The 19,156-nt window shown below is 43.6% G+C and overlaps 2 protein-coding genes across 3 annotated transcripts in view; one reads left to right on the forward strand and one right to left on the reverse strand.

Moving 5' to 3' along the window:
- The window catches only part of AREL1 (apoptosis resistant E3 ubiquitin protein ligase 1), a 32,890-nt gene extending 24,795 nt beyond the window's left edge, over positions 1-8,095 (reverse strand). Inside the window, exons 1-2 of one of the 2 annotated variants that reach the window (XM_077323235.1) lie at positions 7,943-8,095; positions 128-380 (exon numbers count right to left, since the gene is read on the reverse strand). The gene's annotated coding sequence lies outside the window, so the exon portion shown is untranslated. Of the gene's footprint in view, positions 1-127; positions 381-7,463; positions 7,630-7,942 lie in introns of those variants that run through there. The other variant, XM_077323236.1, reaches the window with a different exon arrangement.
- On the forward strand, positions 7,999-17,616 carry FCF1 (FCF1 rRNA-processing protein). Its single transcript, XM_077323238.1, has 8 exons — positions 7,999-8,229; positions 9,694-9,761; positions 10,173-10,244; positions 12,072-12,220; positions 14,144-14,216; positions 15,026-15,113; positions 15,488-15,582; positions 17,353-17,616. Exons 1-8 carry the CDS (start codon positions 8,227-8,229, stop codon positions 17,399-17,401), a joined length of 597 nt encoding a protein of 198 aa, XP_077179353.1. The 5' UTR covers positions 7,999-8,226; the 3' UTR covers positions 17,402-17,616.
- The last annotated feature ends 1,540 nt before the right edge of the window (positions 17,617-19,156 follow it).

Here is a 19,156-nt window from a genome sequence, read left to right on the forward strand (position 1 = left end):
TTTTCTGGCAGGGTCTCATGGGAATTGTAGTCCATGAACATCTGGAGGACCACAGGTTGACTACCCCTGATCTAAACTGTAGTTCACTGCTTACAAAAGCATGTCCTCCACACCTGAAGTCACATACCTTTACACAAGCTCCCATGCCTTGAAAGACAATAGGGGAGTCCCCATTCCTCAGCACCTTTTTGTTCAGCACACAGAATCTAGGCAAGCGTCAGGAAGTGATGAAAGCCAGGTCATCATGAAGAAAAGCAGTTTGGGAATTCACAATTCAGATTCACAGCTAGGGATTCAAACATACCAAAGAGTCTCCCATCCCAAAGTGTGGCAGTCTGCACTGTCACCCCACACAGCCCTAGATTTGTCGGCACATCCTCCTGAAATTAAAGACAAGAAATTGAAATCACTACATTCGTGAAATAATCAAACGGCTAGTCAAGCAGATGAAAGAAAAAAATCTTTACTACTACATTGTACACAAGAGTCAAAACAGCCATAGACGTTCTGGAGGAAGGACACGGCATTGGAAGAATGATAAAATATCCCAACACTCAACTTAAAGGAAAGTATACCACCACCCATGCCTACCAAAGCATATCTGCATCTTTATCTTTACCTCTAAATAAAACAGTAAAAGGATCCTGGGAGGGGCTGAAACTCACCGCCTAACCACCAACCAGGTCAGCTGACCTATTCCTGATTGGCAGTCCGTCCAACAAACGGCCAGTCAGGAAGGATGTCCCACCCCTGGTTGCATCCCCTCCAACTTCTTCCGTTTGGAAGAAGTACCAGCCCAGTAAGCAAGAACTGGGAAGGAGGCTGGAGGGCCTGGGACTGTGAGCCGGTGGGGGTGGGAGGGAGCCCCAGCCAGTGCTCCTGCTGCCCCAAGTAGCTCTAGCTGCGGAACAGCGGGAAGAGGAGCGGATTGCCTGCCAGAGTTTCCCCCTGCCCTGAAAAGGGCTGCTGAGGCCTCCACAGCCCTCAGCAGGCCTTTTGGGGGCTGCAGGGGGGGAACAGACTGCCCATCAGCACTTCCCCCCTCCCCCAAAAGGCCCACCGAGGCCTCTGCAGACCTTTTGGAGGCAAGGGGACAGACTGTCCCCCAGCGCTTCTCCTCCTCCCAGAAAAGGCCCACCAAGGCCCCTTATTTATTTATTTTTATTTATTTATATTTTTATACCGCCCTTCTATACCGCTCTGGGCAGTTTACATAAAACATTTTTGAACATTCACATAGAACACTATCAAAATCAATATAACAGCATCAATAACAATAACAACATCAACTGGAACAATTAGAATGGCACTTCAGTCGGCCCCACAAAACACCTGGTGGAAGAGCTCCTTTTTGCAGGCCCTGCGGAATTGTGGAAGTTCCGGCAGGGCCCTGATCTCTTCGGGGAGCTCATTCCACCAGGTGGGGGCCAGGATCGAGAAGGCTCTGGCCCTTGTTGAGGCCCGACGTGCCTCTTTAGGGCCAGGGATCCGTAGCCAGTTGGAGGTGGCGGAGCGTAGAGCTCTTCTGAGGGTATAGGCAGGGAGGCGGTCTCTCAGATACACTGGGCCCAGACCGCATATGTCCTTAAAGGTGATTACCAAAACCTTAAACTTAATCTGGAATTCAATTGGGAGCCAACCAAGTTCTTGAAGTACCGGCCGGATATGAGATCTCCATGATGTCTTAGTGAGAATCCTGGCCGCGGCATTCTGCACCAGTTGTAGTTTCCGGATCAAGGATAAGGGTAGGCCTGTGTAGAGCGAGTTGCAGAAGTCCAGTCTGGAGGTGACCATCGCATGGATCACTGTGGCTAGGTGCTCTGGTTCCTGGTAGGGCGCTAGTAGTTTGGCTTGGCGGAGGTGGTAAAATGCCAGCCGTGCTACCTTTGTGACCTGGGTTTCCATTGTAAGGGAAGCATCCAGGATCACGCCCAGGTTCCTGGCGGAGTGAGTCGCTAGGAGCTGCACACCATCCAGGGTGGGCAGGTGTGCTTCCTCCCATGGTCCCTTCCTACCCAAACACAGGACCTCCATCTTTGCAGGATTGAGCTTCAGACGACTCTGCTTGATCCATTTTGTCATTGCTTCCAGGCATCTGGCTAAATATTCCGGGGGGGGGGGGGGGAGGGCAGTCATCCATCAGGAGGAAGAGCTGGGTGTCATCTGCGTATTGGTGGCAACCCAGCCCAAACCTCCGCACCAGCTGAGCAAGAGGGCGCATGAAGATATTAAATAGGATAGGAGAGAGGACTGCTCCTTGTGGGACTCCACATGTGAGCTGGTGACGGCTAGATACTCTCTCTCCTATTGCTACCCTCTGTCCGTGACCCTGGAGGAAGGAGATCAGCCATTTGAGGGCTGTCCCCCGTATCCCAGCATCGGCAAGGCGGTGAGCTAGGAGCTCATGATTGACTGTGTCAAACGCTGCCAACAGGTCTAATAGTATCAGCAGCGCTGACCCACCTCAGTCCAGTTGGCGGCGGAGGTCATCCGTCAGGGCGACTAGCACTGTCTCCACCCATGGCCAGGCCGGAAGCCCGACTGAAATGGGTCAAGGGCTGAAGGTCCTGGCCTTGGCTGGCTTGCCTGGGATAGAGGGGTGGCCTAGCACCCATTGTATTCAGGGATACAGCGGCCTTTTCTGCTAGTCAATTAATATTAAACAAGGATTGGTACAGTCTCATATCTTCTATGCTGAAGTGCCATGTCCCCTTCCTCTGTGGTGTCTAGTTTTGGTATTCTTCCTCTGCTTACTACAAGCTACCCAATTCTTCAGATACTGATTAAAAAAACTGAGAAAATTTGCTCCAAAGACTTATAACTTGTGTTTCACAGAATCCCAGCTTCCAAATGACTTTGTTCTATACATACTCGGGAAAACACTATGTGATCACACACTTCTTCCTTTTCTAGCTGAGGATTCCAGTTCAACAACATTTGCCTATTGCTGAGCTAGCTATCTGAGACATCAAGTCAGATTTTCCAGTTTCTGACCAGAAAGGCTTTCTGATGAGCAGTCTGAAAAGGTGGCTCAGAACTTCCACTATTAATTGTCCGCCTGTATTTGGAAAATTAATGGGACTGCAGACTCAACTTATAATACAGATTTGGAATGGATTCTACAAACCTTTCTTAACAATATTACTGAACAGCAATTTTAGGTTTACAATTGTGCCACATGCTGGATAGAAAGTTGATGGAAACGGCAGCCTCACTCATTTGCACATGCCCCAACTAGTTTTCATGGAAAACACTCAGAGGGCTACTGATGTTCCCAACCCAAGTGGGTTAGGAACTCTACCAAGATGGACAGACTGGTAGATGATTGGTCTAGCCCTTATGATTAACTGGGGTGGGATATACACAATTTTTGTCAACTCAATATAGTCAGTGCAAAAAAACCACTTTAACCAGGCCTATAAATTCTGAACCATCTATATAGATTCTACCTGTCAGCAACCTCTCCCATAGCATACAAAATTATCCATATATTGGGTAGTTCAGAAACAAGATATGGATGATAAAATGCCTAAACTTGTGCTGCTTAAATTATCTGCAAAAGGTTGCGATAATTACAAAAAGAGCAGACAACTTAAGTGTTATAACCAAAGCATAATTTTCCAGTGCAGGTTGAAGCCAGTGACAAAAAATTGAAGTATACGCATCTTATATCTTTATGATGAAGGTAGTTACAAAGCATTGAGCTGTTTGTAAATGCCACTGAACAATTTTGAAGCTTTTACTTTCAAAGAAGATTCCAATCAAATACAGACATAGAGACAAGAGAGATCTCTTCTCTACTAGCTGGTCTACCATCAGCATCTTCCATGTTTCAGTAATGACATGGATATTTTCTGATTTAATTTTGTATCTGAAACCTGACATCTTTCCTACTCTCTGGAGGCTTGTTTTACAATAACAATCTGTGACTATCCTTCAGTACATTATTTCATAGTTCTCCTTGTCTGAAAGCCTACCTTACTCTGTAAGTAAATTTAACTCTGATTTCATTTGCTTTATGTGAAATGACAACCAAGATTGTCAGACCAGGAACACAGAAAACAGAAGAGTTAACCATCCAAAGCTTGCTCCTTTGCATCACATAAACTGCCACCAGACAGCAAACATATTTAGGGCACAGAGGATCAAGCTACTTTGTGTATTTAGTTACTTATAAAACTCACTACTAGTGATGTGCTTTCTTCAGATTAAGTTGGAGACTATTCTGATGTCCTAAATAGTGTGATCTGAGTTACCATGCTTATTCTGACTTACATTTAGTAAACAAACTTTTAGATTTCATATAAGTTTTATGTTTTAATAGCAACGGATACTTGACCTGAAGTATTTTATCAGGAAAAAACTAAATCTGGTTTAAATGTTATATTCAAGCAAATTCAAATGTTTGCAGAATTTATTTTATTGGACTAAGACTTGCAAACAGCTAACCACAATATCACATTTAGTTTCCTTGTATTTCTAAATAGAAGAAAAAACTGGAGGCATTGGAAACTGTTGAGATACTAATGTTAGCACATCCAAAGAACTGTGCATTATATGTTCTGGACATGATTGGTCACACACTGACTTCAATAAAACTGAATTCTCTTCTACGGGGGTCACAGGTTCAAATGAGTAGCCATGTTGGTCTGAAGTAGCGCAATATAATCAGAGTCCAGTAGCACTTTTAAGACCAACAAAGATTTATTCAAGGCATGAGCTTTCGAGTGCTTGCCTTGAATAAAGCTTTGGTCTTAAAGGTGCTACTGGACTCTGATTTTATGGAGGTCACAGAGGCACCTCAGTTTCACTGTCACCTTCTGTACCATCTCTTGCATTACTTGTTGGTTCCATACCAAGCTGCAGTAAATCTTCTCCAGCACAAGAAAAAAAAAGATATTACGTTTATTGGAAGGGAAACAAAAATCATTTACAGTTTTGATTTTGCTTTCACTTGTAATCTGGGATGAAATGAGAATTTGACTTTCAGTTCAGGCTTGCAACCAGATGAATTCAAACTTGATTTTTAAAATTTTTATTATTATACGTCTTTGTGGTTTTATCCCGGTTTTCCAAATAATAATAACGCACATATGTTCTCATATGCAATTCCTAGGAACAATCATGATAAAAACATGAATTACAGCTTTAAACCTACTAAGCTTGTCTACTATTGTGCTGGCATTGTAACCACTCACCTGCAGAAAAAGTCAGGTGAAAAAGAATCTACGTAAGTAATTAATTTTACTAAACAATACATCTTTAGAAATTTCTGCCCCATGTCCACTCAACTCCAAGCAAAATTCTAGGACTGGGCAAGGAGCATTCGGCAGATGCATCACCCAAAGTGAAGCATGACTGTTTTGCAAGCAACTCCAAAAGCCACTTCTTAGACAGTCATATTATCACCTCAGCACACATAATGCTAGGGGATGTGTAGGGACATCCTTCCTGGTCTTTTTGTGCCTCTGACTGCCATACAGTAAGTGAACATACTTTTACTCCTACAATCCAATTTCAAGCAATTTTATGTCCACATTTTATGACTGCATTAAGGGTAGTATGCTCAAGCTGCTGCTGATGCAGAAACAGAGATAATGGAATATAAGCAAAACTGCAGCCCACCACTTTAATAGGACTTATCCAAGGTGCTGTGTGGTGCTTCTTCCCAATTTTCTACTTTCTGGTAATCGAGGATTGAAATACAACCCACAGCAAACTGTAGCAGCTTTATTTCCATCGTACTTTAACATCAATCAGGAATCAACTACAGAATGGCGATTAACAGTAATTCATCAACAGCTGTGTTAAAAAAACTTTATAGCACACTGAACAGTTTGTTATTACTTATGTAGTTAGAACACAGACTACCAGCAAAGCAGAAATATCTTTTAATAAGCTTAGATAGGCAAAATTAAAGAACATTGATGTATAGTAAATGTAAATTTATAACCTACAGCTGACACATTTACACAACTGTGTCAGTACAAGTGGCAAAGTTCAGGTCGCTATGTCACATCAGTTGCCACCACAAAAATGAACAATTATTAAAAGAAACCCAAAAACCTACCATTCTAGCAGTCCAATGGTACCCTGAAGACTAATGAAATTTATTCCACCTTGTTCATGCTACAATGAATGCGCACACATCTACCTCATCCCATATGCTTAGTAATTAGTTTTCTGCTGTACTGACACAAAGTGAAAGTGGCATAAGTGGTACACTACTGGAATAGGAGGTATGTTAGCAGACCAGAACTATTTGTTTTAAATAACAATAATTTAAATGTTATATTGTTTTTAGTGTATAATTTTGTATTGTATGTTTTAGCTCAAATAATCCACCCTAAACCTTCAAGGAAGGATGGCATATAAATACAACACACACAAAACCAGACAAAATACAACTGGGTTTTGCTGGTCTTGCAAAAGGAAACTAAGATCCTCAAGCTGCCAGTGGTAGTTAACAGGATTGCCCCATACAAGTTGATTTTAAAAAGAACAGAAGAATTTTGATGAATCTGCTTTCACAGTAGTCACTGTAAAGAAAGATCAGGAAAAACTATTATAACAGCCTTGCAAGTTAAGATCAGAAATAATTTTAACCAACCTACTAGAATTGGTAATGTATGGCTTTTAGAAAGTTTTATAAGAGCTCCCAGCTTAGTCACATTTTTTACATATGAGTGGCTATTTATAAGCTCATAGTTCAAGACAACCCCCCACATAAAAATAATCGTAAAAAGCCTATCTTTCCCTGTAATATATATGACCCTTACAATTACATGCCACTTTATTTAATAAGGGTAAAGGTATCCCCTGTGCAAGCACTGGGTCATGTCTGACCCTTGGGGTGACGCCCTCCAGCGTTTTCATGGCAGACTCAATACAGGGTGGTTTGCCAGTGCCTTCCCCAGTCATTACCGTTTTACCCCCCAGCAAGCTGGGTACTCATTTTACCGACCTCGGAAGGATGGAAGGCTGAGTCAACCTTGAGCCGGCTGCTGGGATTGAACTCCCAGCCTCATGGGCAGAGCTTTCAGACTGCATGTCTGCTACCTTACCACTCTGCGCCACAAGAGGCTATTAATAAGGGTAATACAGCACAAATTTCACAACATACCTCATTAAAAATATTTCATACACTGCTCTGAAACATTCCATTGTGGATTTCAAACATCTCCAAATTACTTAATGGGGAGGGGGAGATGCTGCAATGGGGCCAGACCATCCAGACCAACAACAACAAGGCACCTACTGGGCAATTCTGACATCTCAAGCAACACAAAATCCATACCATCAACAAAGTAAGTAAAACGCATCTCGCCCTAAGTTGGATTCTTCCAGAACAACACTCCATTCAGGGCTGACCACCACCAGAACAATGAAAAACAATGGAGCGCCTCATTGCAGCAGAACAGGCGGGACACAGACAATGCAGAAGCGACCGCACGAAGGCTTACAAGAAAGACTCCCGTGTGGAAACGATCGCTTGCCCGTCTGTGAGGGGAAACAACATTTCGCCACATTCGAAACACGGAAGCCACCAACTTGACTTTCAGGACTGGCTTCAGAGTCGGGAGAAGGACGAGACACTCCCCGCCCCCACCTGCCCGTTAACCTGTACAGAGCCACGGAGCGAGGGGGGACAGGCCTCCTTCTGGCCCTCAGCCTGCAAGGTGCCCCGGGGAGGGGGGTGTGGCCAGAAAGAGCGGAGGCCAGCAGCCCTCCAATCCAGGGGCTTCCGCCGCCCACACAACTGCCTCCCGGGGGGCGGACAAACTTCCCCTTGCGCTGCCAGTCAGCAGGCTGGAGACAGGGGGCGGAAGCCCACCAGCAGGCCTCACTCGGGGGGCGGGCGGAGACCCCCCCCCCAGCCAGCCCCACAGAACTCGGACGCGTCCCTTTCGGCAAGGCAGCGGAAGAAAAGAGGGAGCGGTACCCAAGGGAGACGCCCCCTTCCCGACGCCAAGCGGGGCCCTCCTCTCTCTTCTGCCTGGAAGCGAGGCCAAGGCGGCGGCGAAGACGGAGTCCCAGCGCTAACCGCCTCCCTCCTCGTGCCCCGTCCGGACCCCGGACTCCAACCACCCCTCGCCTTCCCTCCTCCCCGGTGGCCGGAAGTGACGTAGGAAACCGCTGGCGAACGAGCGCGCCGGAAGCAGCCCCGCAGAAAGGGAGAAGGAGGCCCGGTGGAGGCGCGTGCGAGGCTTGAAGGGGCTCTGCGGGATGGTGAGTGCCGGGTGTCTCGTGCAGGCGACAGAGATTCTTCCCGAGGGGATGCGAGTGGAGAAATGGAGAGCGTAATCCCACCGGGAGGGGGGGGGCAGTTGCAGCCCATAGTGGTTACTGGTTTTCGGAACATCTTGTTAATTTTAGCGATGTTATATGCTATTTTTGATGACTGTCGTGATGAGGGACGGGGCGAGCAGGTTCTCTGGACTGGCGGCATCTACATTTTCGAAATAAACAAGCCCGTTAAGGGGAGTAGATCTCTAAAGCGTTGCTCTGAGCAACGTGAGGGCCCTGATGAATCACACCAACAGTTTTGTAGCTCAGCCCCTAAGCAGAGGTAAAGAGGCCCAAACCTGTTGTAGCTTCAGTTCTCATGGTTCCCTCATTGAAAGATATGTTGTCTTCAATGTAGACATTCCATTTATCTATGATGGCTTGTAGCCATTGATAGCAATCCACCTCCGTCTCCTCAGAGTACCCAAGAGGCAATGGGGGATCTGCATGAGCAATAGGGTTACACCATTTGGTTCCCCTTCCCTATCATATGGGGTAGTTCCCTGCTACTGCACAAGTCTGTCAGTGGTTTGGAGTACTGAAGCTCTCTAACGTATAAGAACCAAAACCAAGGGCTAACTAAGTTGTACAAGTCACTGGTTTTACCTTGACATTCTTTTCTGTGGGATGGTTGCAAGTTAAGCTGGAGTGTTGAAACAGACTAACTGATGCAGAATTCATTCCAGTTCTCCTTGCCTTCACAGAGTGTGCTAAACTTTTTAACTATTTCTCACCTAACTTGAGGGTTTTTTTCTTCCATTTATCCTGAAGTTGGGTTTGAGTTTCCATGTGTACTGCCGTATTATGCCTTTACCCAACTATAACAAAGTGCTAATCATCAACTTTATGACCCTAACTCAGGATGCTTAATCTTGCTCTTTTTTGGCAAGTGGCCAAATGATCACCTCTTTCCTGCCCATTTGTCTCCATAAAGGGTAACCAGCTCCTTTCAGCCAAAATCAGCCAAAATTCTGAGTTTATTGCTCTATTCTCAGGGTGACCTATCTGTAGGCTGGTGAGAAATCCCTACTCAGTCCAAAGCTCAGTGGTGATCACTATTTCTAACCTGCCTCATGGGACTATTGTAAGAATTAAAATGGAAGAGCCATGTAAGTCCTCCTGAGCTCTTAACACGAAAGAGCATAAAATACTAACTTGTGGGTAGAATGATTTACCCAATTTCAGTGAAGACTTGCTGAAGCTTCAAGTCCAGTTATTTAATTATTAGGGACATGATAATAATGAACAGCATGTGTGGGGTGTTTTCCTGTTATTGATGAATAACTAAAAATAATTTACCTGTGCTATAGGCAGGTGTGAGTTTTTGTACCTTTCATGGTAGAACTCAAACAGGACCCTAAGGTACTGCTACAGAAAAATGTCCTATTATTAATACATCCTTTTCAGGGGAAACAGAAGAAAGCAAGAAAATATGCTACTGTGAAACGTATGATCAGCCTCCGTGACCAGCGCCTGTGAGTCTTTTGGAGTTACTGAGTGGTGACTTTACATGCATCCTTCTTTCTGATTTTATCTCCTGACGTATTTTCTCTAAGCCTTAATACTTTGACTCGAAATTACAAAGAGGGCAGAGATACTTACTGAGTGGTTTGAAACCCACATGTGGCTTTTTCACATGCCAGCTATGGTTCTTTTGAGTACTGTCCCCAATTTTGCACCTGCCTCCATTTCAGATAAGTAAACAAAGCATTAGTCCTGTGGGGTGTGTGGTTGGAAAGTGATTGCCACCTTGAAAAAACAATAAGGTGGAGCAATAAGTAAGCTGCAGACTACCTAAGGTGAAGGCCTGGTACCAAGGAAGGAATTAAATGGTGTTCTTTTGCTTGATCATTGGTAATGTGGTTTTCTGAAAATGTCATTCCTAGCAAGGAGCAAGATCGAGCAAAAACCAAGAAGAAAAAGAAGGATGATCCAAGTGCTATCAAAGAGAGAGAGGTGTAAGTACCAAAGGATTTCTTGTTTTCTGTGAAGTGCTGACAAAATGCATTGTGGGAAACTACAAGAACCAGAAACAAAGAAGTGTGTAGGTAGACTTCCTAGATGTGGTACTTTCTGGCCCTCTCTGGTACTTTCTGGCCCTCTTCATTTAAAAAAAACTCTAGCTCCTTGTGTTGAGATATAAATGGAAATGTGTATATTCCCAATGAAAGGGGCTAAAAACTTGCAAAGCGCCTGCCAATTGGCCTCTCCGATTGCCACCCCGCCGCCAAGGGAGCAACTGCGAGCCGCGCACAGTGCGGCTCGCAGTTGCTCCCTTGCCGGCAGCCTGATGCAGCGAGAGGCGCAAAGCGCCTCCGACATGTCAGGCCGCCATGTCCCGCGTGCCGGCGGCCTGCAGAATTGCCGGCCGCGAGATCATTAGCTAGCGCCCGCTGTATTGTCAGTACAGCGGGCTTGATTACTAGTAAAGATATAATACTCAAATGGTAATTTTAAAAAATCTGATGGTGCATTGGGGAGAGGAGTGGCGGCTTGTGCTGAAGGACTGAGGCAGGGAAACTAGGGAGCAAGCTGCCAATTAGAAGCTCGCTTTCTGCTGTGCTATACTGGCAGCCACAGACACAATGGGGACCCTATACAAGCCTGCCCCTGTGTTTTATTTATTTTAGGATTTATATTCTTCCTTGTCTTCATAAACTATCTAAAGGCTTCCCTTCATGCTGTCTTGCATCCTGTTAAATGAGATAATGTATCTAATCCGAAAATGTTAACAGTAATGATCCAAGTACATAAAATAATATTTGACAGAGTTACAATCTCTATGAATCCTTTCATCTCTACAAATGGCTGAAGTAATTTGTGTAATTTATCAAAGATTAAGTCTGATTGCAAGCTCTGTGGAAGGTTGATTGACTGATTACAGTGCTCAAGAGTTGTTTACCATAACAGCCAAAAGATGAAAAACCCTACCAGAAACATGACATTTTAAAAACCCTCAGATAGTTTAAAATAAGTCAGGAAATAACTCACCAAGATAATACAGCTTCACACTGCTTTGAGAACTGAATGGAGAAAGGCAGCCCTTAAGCGGAATTACTTAAGCCAGGTAGATGCATTAATAAAATTACAAGATATATGTTAGGTTTCTTACAATATGCTGCTGGCCACACATACACACAAAGTACACAATATAATTGGCAATAATAATACCCAATAACATATATCAGATCAGTAAACTACTAGAAAGCCTCAAATTAAAAATACTAGCTACCATTTAACAAAAAGCTTCCGTGAAAAGTGTGTCCTTGCAAGCCTAAAAGCCAACAAGGTGGCCAAATTCCTGTTCCATCAGGTTGGGTGTTGGTAAGTACCCATGCAGCAGGACAAGGGTGGCTGATGGTGGCTGTGGCTGGTGGAGATGACAAAGTACCATTATGGCTGGGGCATAAGGAACAGAGGGCAGGCACCTGACAACAGCAGGTGGTTCCAGCTACTGGGCAGTGATGAAATGGAGTTGGGGGTGAACCAGAAGAGGAGGAGCTACAGAAGTCTGAAAAACCTAGAGAATGCTGTTAAGTTCCCTAGGCTGTGGAATGTTAAACCAGCATATGGCAAAGCCTTAATCAATAGAGAAGAAGTAGAATGTGTCTTTTTTTTTTTGGCCAAACACAGAGCTGCGACTCCCCACCCCCAAGCCTACTGCAACTTATAGCACGCCATCACCAAACTAGTTACAGGCACATTTAGGAGTTGCCTGACAATGTATAGACATTCTGTTTTGTATGCCTGTATTGAAATAACTTGTCTTATATCTGTCTTTGCAGCCCTCAACATCCCTCCTGTTTGTTTTTCCAATACAACACGCAACTAGGGCCTCCCTACTACATCCTGGTTGACACCAACTTTATAAATTTCTCTATTAAAGCCAAACTAGACCTAGTGCAGTCAATGATGGATTGCCTCTATGCCAAATGTAAGTTTCTGTTCTTGTTCCAGTATAATTGTTTTTAAGCACAATTAATGGACACACACTGGACTGAATCCTTTGAACTATGAACACAAGGTGCTTGCCCTTTTTGCTTTTCCCATGCCTTTAATTTCCACCTAGTAGCACCTAGGAGCTACTCAGAAATTAATGAGCAGGAGGAGCTTGTGGATGAAATCCATAAGGCATTTAGGGCTTGTGAGTAAGGGGAAACTGAGCAAAATCACCAGATTTTTGTCTTGGACCAACTGATAACTTCCTCTTCCACTAATCAAAGGAATAAAGTGGGGATCCCTTTGCCTAGTTTCTCCTCTTTACATCAGCCAGGAGGGGTCATGGCTTAGTGGTAAGCGTATTTGCTGTGGATGCAGAAGGTCCCAAATTCAATCTCCAGTTTAAGGTATCAGGCAATGGGTGATATGAAATATCTCTCCCGAAGATCCTGTATAGCTGCTGCCAGTCAGAATAAAAAATACTGACCCTGGTAGAGCAGTGCTCTGATTCAGTAGAAGATAGATTCATAAAGGATTGCCAGGGGAAGAGAAAGTTCCTGGTATCTAATCCATTCTTAATACTGTTAGATCTATGAGTAGGATATTAAGTTCTGGTTTCAAAACAAAGGGAAATTCTCACAGGCAATGGCCACTAACACAGGTATGATGGACTGCATTTTAAAAGCTTATAAATGCTGTGTAAACATGTTATGGACTATGAAGGGTTAATGCCTCAGACAGCCTTGAGTGACAGGCTGCTGAAAAAGAAATGTGATTGGTTAGCATCAGTTGAGAAGAAAGATTTGGGAACTGACTCCTGAAGATAATTCAATTTAGTACTGACTGAGAACAGGAGCAGTTTAGCATTTAGGACTGACTGAAGGAAGTTTAATACTAAATGAGAAGGTTGGCAAGTAGAAATGGGCGGATCTGTGAAGACTCCCATTTGGACCAGAAAAAGGGATAGATCTTCTAGTTATAGAAGTGATTCCCTACCCCATTGGAAAAGGAAGTGGCTCAAAGAGTGTAAGATTCCTGGTGTGTTTAGAGAAGGAATTTGGGTACTTGGAAGCGTATCCCAGCCTTCTGCAACCTGAAGAGTTAGATAAACTCAAGAAAATATACTGGAGTGTTTAGAAAACACTGTAACAGAAGGCTCTCATCTCAAAGATTCTAAGACTTGTGTAAAGCTTTAAACTCTCATGCTGGAGAGTTTGTGAACTGGAGTTAGTGATTATAAGAAGTCACCTCAGACATTTTCAGCTGACCTTTTCTTCTCTATGTTGAATAAAATATTTTGGTTTTGAACATTCTAAAACCTCTTGTGCCTATTTCAGAAATATAAATTAAGAGGGTGGTCCTGTATTTTCCTTCAGTTTTCCTGGACTGATCCAGCATCCAAAATACAGTAGAGTGAAAGGGTGGGCCAAAATAAAATGTTAACATGAAAATGACATGGGTTCCACTTTCATTGAGGCAGTCTAGCTCAGTGGGGCTGATGGAGTGACAGAGATGAGTGACTGTTCATCACCTTACTGAATAGTAGACTAGCTGTCCCCTATGTGGGCCCTCCACAGACAAGGTAGGGAGATTACCTTGAAAAAAGTAACATTCTAATTGAGCCAAAAATAGAAAAAGGAAAACTAGTCTGTAAGGGACTGAATGTGCCCAAACAGACCATATATGGGGGGGGGGGGGGGAGGAGAAGGAAAAACGTATTCTGATCAAGACCATAAATATTGGAGGGTCGATGTTTGGGGATAAGATTTTGAAATTATTGCCTTGCCTGCAGTTTGTTGTATGCCCCTCCCTCAGTTTGTAGGGTTTAAAATCTAATATTTGGTGTAATGTCATCTGTAGGGGATGGTTGTATGCTGCAGGTTAGTGATGTTATTGGATATGTATTCTATTCCTGCAGGTATTCCCTGTATCACAGATTGTGTCATGGCTGAAATAGAGAAGTTGGGACAGAAATATCGTGTGGCCTTAAGGTGAGAGCACAGCAAATGTAAATTATTTTGCATTCTATCCATAAGCTATTAAAAACAGCAACAACAATAAATAATTTTATAGTCCGTCCTTCCCAACTGGCTCATGGCGGGTAACAACAAGGGATATACTAGCCATATGCGACTGTGATTTGGGGATAGCTAAGTCTGTGGATTGGGGCCACATATTTGCATATTTAGGGGAGTTCCCAAGTATGCACAAAAATCTGAAATATTAAACAAAATGAGGAAATTAAATCCATCCCAAAGTAAAACAGCTTCTCTGTACGGGTGCAAAGAACACACATCTTCCCATGGTTAATGATGGTGGTGCTGAGTCCAGTGGCAACAGCTGCACAACCCAGGACTCTAGGCTGGACCCAGCAACATTGGCCATGCAGCCCAGAAGCCTCCTGAGCCATAGCGGGGGGGATGGCTTTTCTTCCCCTTGCAAGTTTCTCAATCCCTCCCTTTTCTTGTAGACAAGCTAGTAGACAAACTATAATATTCAATAACATACATTTAAGTATTTCATGAGAAACAATGAATGACAGGTTCAAGGTGCTTTCCAGCACCTATTATAGCCCCTATGTACTCTTAACAATTTTAGATTTTGAAGTGTGTTCTTAACCAGCTATGCTGATGCTGCATAATAAAAAAAGTGAAGATCATATAGTTGCCTGAAATATGTGTTAACCACTCCAATCTCTTATACTGGAGGGAAAAGAATTAGGATCAAATTACAAGGCTCCTGTGGCTTGCAAATCAGTTGACTGGCCTGTTTCCTAATTTTTGATTTTATGATTCTGCAGGATAGCCAAAGACCCGCGATTTGAACGCCTGCCATGCACTCACAAAGGAACCTATGCAGATGACTGTCTGGTACAGAGGGTGACACAGGTACCTTCTTCCTGTTGGAATTTCTGTGTCATATTTCCAGTTACTTAATTTCTGTCAGTACCAGTTACTTTCAAAGAATCAGATTCTATTCTGGCTCTGCCTATCTAGGTTATATTTATTTCTTTGTAAATAGCCTTCATGATTGGAATGAATTGATTGTAGAAGAGGAAATCTACTTGCCTCTTCTAAAACAGCCTTGGATATTCCAGATACTGAGACAGTAAGCATTCATAAGATGCTTGTGAAGAGGCCTGTTATTTCTGGAAATGTGTATTGTCTAGCACTGTATGGTCAAAGGAACAGAAAGATTGAATTTACTATTTCATTAAAATGTTGCCAAGCTTGCATAAATAGCTTTCCCCCCTCTTTTGCAGCATAAATGTTACATAGTGGCTACTGTAGACAGAGACCTCAAGCGGAGAATACGGAAAATCCCTGGAGTCCCTATAATGTACATATCCAATCACAGGTAGGTGAACTCTCAAACGGTCATCAAATATCAAAGCAAAATTGCCATTTTGTTTTGTGATGTCCTGCATTATTTGTTATTGATGATGTGGAACATCTACTGGCGTGGTCCACTCAATGGAAGTCTACGGACATGACGCCCATAGTCCCGCCCTCAGGAACTACGCCAGTAGATGGGCAGTGGCGGCAGAGCACGCCAGATGGGCAGGGCCGGCCCACAGCGACCGACCTGCCAGCAGGTAAGGGAAGGATTGGAAGAAGGGGTCAGGGAACAAGGATTCTCACCCCTTATGTGGATGTTCCACATAAGAGGTGAGAATCCTTGTCAGTAGATTTTTTAGAGTAGTTTTTAGTCAGCACATATATTTTTTGCATTGAGCACATATATTTGTGCACAGGACCTGGGTGTAAAGACAAGGGTTTAATAATAAAAGAAATTTTTGCAACCATGGCATTTTGACACTTCATACTGGCATTGAGTTATCAACACTGGTTAATCTAGGTGAAAAGCAGAGTTAGTTTGCCATTGCCATCCTCTGCTAGATTGTTATCATCTGAGTCTAGTCTGACACCGAGCCCAGGAAACCAGGAGGAGAGAAGACCCTACCGAATACCCTGGGGCTTCTGCCCAGCCTCTACCAAACTTGTGTATCTTGCAACAATATATCTAATCTGTAAATACTTGAATCTGGAGAATGGGGCCATGAACATAGCAGACATATTTCTACAAACCTGAAAAAGTCCCAGGTGGGGGGATGGGACAGATAAAAGGTTAGCTAGGTTGGTGGGTGGGAAGGAGAGAAAGAAAGAAGCAGGGAAAGTTCAGCTATGAGGGCTGCCAGTAGGAGAGACAAAATAGATGAGGGAATGAGGTGCACCCTGCAACTCATTGCAGGTTCCCCACTGTGCAACTGGACCAGGCCAGGTGGCCAGGATTGCACGGCTGGGCTATAGCATTCCTAGGTGGAGGCTGCTGGGGGAGGAAAGGATGAAACTTGAGGCAAATAAAGGTTGGCTGGTGGGTGAGAAGGAAGCAGGATATGGGGGTTTTCAGGGAAGGAAAGCAGGAAGCAGTGGAGGATGGGGAAATGGGATGTATCCTGCATGTCCTCATGCAACCCTTGCCCTATTGACTGTTCACTCTCTCCTGTTGGTAGCAGGAAGTGCCATCAAGTCACAGCTGACTTATGGCAACCCTGTAGGGTTTTCAGGGCCAGAGACATTCAGAGGTAGGTTGCCATTGGCTGCCTTCACATCATGATCCTAGTATTTCTTGAAGGCCTCTCATCCAAATACAAGTCAGAGCTGACCCTGCTTAGCTTCTAAGATCTGATAAAAATCAGGCTAGCCTGGACTATTCAAGTCAGGGCCTCTCTCCTGTTAGTGTGCTCACATTCCTCTTGGCTCAGTAGAATTTTTTTGTTTTGGTGTTATTCATCTTGTGCAGATAAAAAAACAAAATAAGAGCCAATAATGATCAGGACAGGAGGCCCCTTACTGTGTCTTCCCTGCCTTCCACAAAGGAATTGTGATGGAATGCTTAATGTTAACTTTGCTTTTATTAGGAAGTTAGGAGCACTAAATATTTTATAAGGAATAGTGCAGACAGAGTGAGGAGGACCCTTTATTCTATTTTTCTGTATGGTGTAAAGATATTCTTTGTTGTGTTAATTTAGTTGTTAGCTGGTTTTCTTTTTTTCCCTCTCTTTTCTGTCAATGTATTAGTATTATAAATAAAAACTGTTAAAATTCAAAATTAACTTTATTCTAGGTATAACATTGAGAGGATGCCAGATGACTATGGAGCGCCTCGATTTTAGCTCTGCATTTGGAAAGAATCCAAGAGAAGCCTACTGTGTTGTTCTCAAATTCCAGAACTCTTTGCCTTTTGTTAAGACTCTTTTGTTACTTAATTCACTTTCTGTTGTGCTGGGAGCCAAACTGATTTTATGTAGCTCTTCTATTCTTCCAGAAAAAGTATGCTCCATTTGTTTCTTTGTTCCATGTTTTAGAATAAATATATGATTATTTAAAAGTGGGCTGTTGATAATTTCTTTATATTTATTTGCTTTATTTATATCCAACTTTTCTCCCCAGTAGGACCAAAAGTACCTTACATAATTCTCATTTCCATTGGATCCTCACAACCCTGTGAGGTAGGTTATCCTGAGACTGTGAAACAGACTCAGGGTCACCCAGCAAGCCTTCATGGCAGTGTGATTTCAAGCCTGGGCCTCTCTGAACCTAATCCAATCTTGTAGCCACTACAGCATGCTGGGTCTACTTTATATCTTAGCCCTGTTTAATATTAATTTTAAAAAATCCTCACAAATTGCCTATACATAATGATGAGAAAGCCTTCGTAGAAAGACTGATGTGGAAGTTCTGCAACATGCTTAAATCTATGTAAATGGAGAACAAATTACTAGTAAAAAGACACACTCCTTAGATAGATTCTAGGATGCTTCCCATTCTAATGTCTTGGTTTCAGCTCACACTGTAAAGAGCCAGATCAACAATACTGAAACAGATCAATTCTGTACTTTCAGGAATGTAAGAAAATGATCCTACTGAAGCAAACCTGCTCAGAATCCTGTTTTGGGTCTATTAAGTGAGACTTAAGTGAGAGCCAATTTGGTGTAGTGGTTAGGAGTGCGGACTTCTAATCTGGCATGCCAGGTTCGATTCTGCGCTCCCCCACATGCAACCAGCTGGGTGATCTTGGGCTCACCACGGCACTGATAAAACTGTTCAGACCGGGCAGTGATATCAGGGCTCTCTCAGCCTCACCTACCCCACAGGGTGTCTGTTGGGAGAGGAATGGGAAGGCGACTGTAAGCCGCTTTGAGCCTCCTTCGGGTAGGGAAAAGCGGCATATAAGAACCAACTCTTCTTCTTCTACTCACCAGAAAGTGTTGCTAGAATGGCCATGCCCAGGATACTCACTATCATGGAGATCTCACATCCGGCCGGTACTCCAAGAACCCGGCTGGCTCCCAGTTGAATTCCGGATTAAGCTTAAAGTTTTGATAATCACCTTTAAGGCCATACGCGTATCTGAGAGACCGCCTCCTTGCTTATACCCCCAGAAGAGCTCTACGCTCTGCCACCTCCAACAAGCTGTGGATCTCTGGCCCTAAAGAAGCATGTCGGACCTCAACAAGAGCTCGGGCCTTTTCAGTCCTGGCCCCCACCTGGTGGAATGAGCTCCCTGAAGAGATCAGGGCCATGCCTGAACTTCTACAATTCTGCAGGGCTTGCAAAAGGGAGCTCTTCCACCAGGCTTTTGCTTGAAGCCAACTAACTCAAAACACCTACAAGGTCCCCCCCCCCCCCCAGAGAGGTCGAACCTACTGAGGGAGTGTCAAAGTTATTGTTGTTGAAATGTTGCTCTAATAATTCTAGTTAGTATGTTATTGTTATATTGATATTGATATTGTTCTGTGTAAACGTTCTAAAATGTTTTATGTAAACTGCCCAGAGCTGTAAGGAAGGGCGGTATGAAAATCTGAATAAATAAATAGTCAAGCAGACTAAAATACAACAAAGATGACACACTTTATAATCTGCCTACT

Source organism: Paroedura picta, chromosome 2 (genome assembly GCF_049243985.1).
Source record: "Paroedura picta isolate Pp20150507F chromosome 2, Ppicta_v3.0, whole genome shotgun sequence".
Lineage (NCBI taxonomy): Eukaryota > Metazoa > Chordata > Lepidosauria > Squamata > Gekkonidae > Paroedura > Paroedura picta.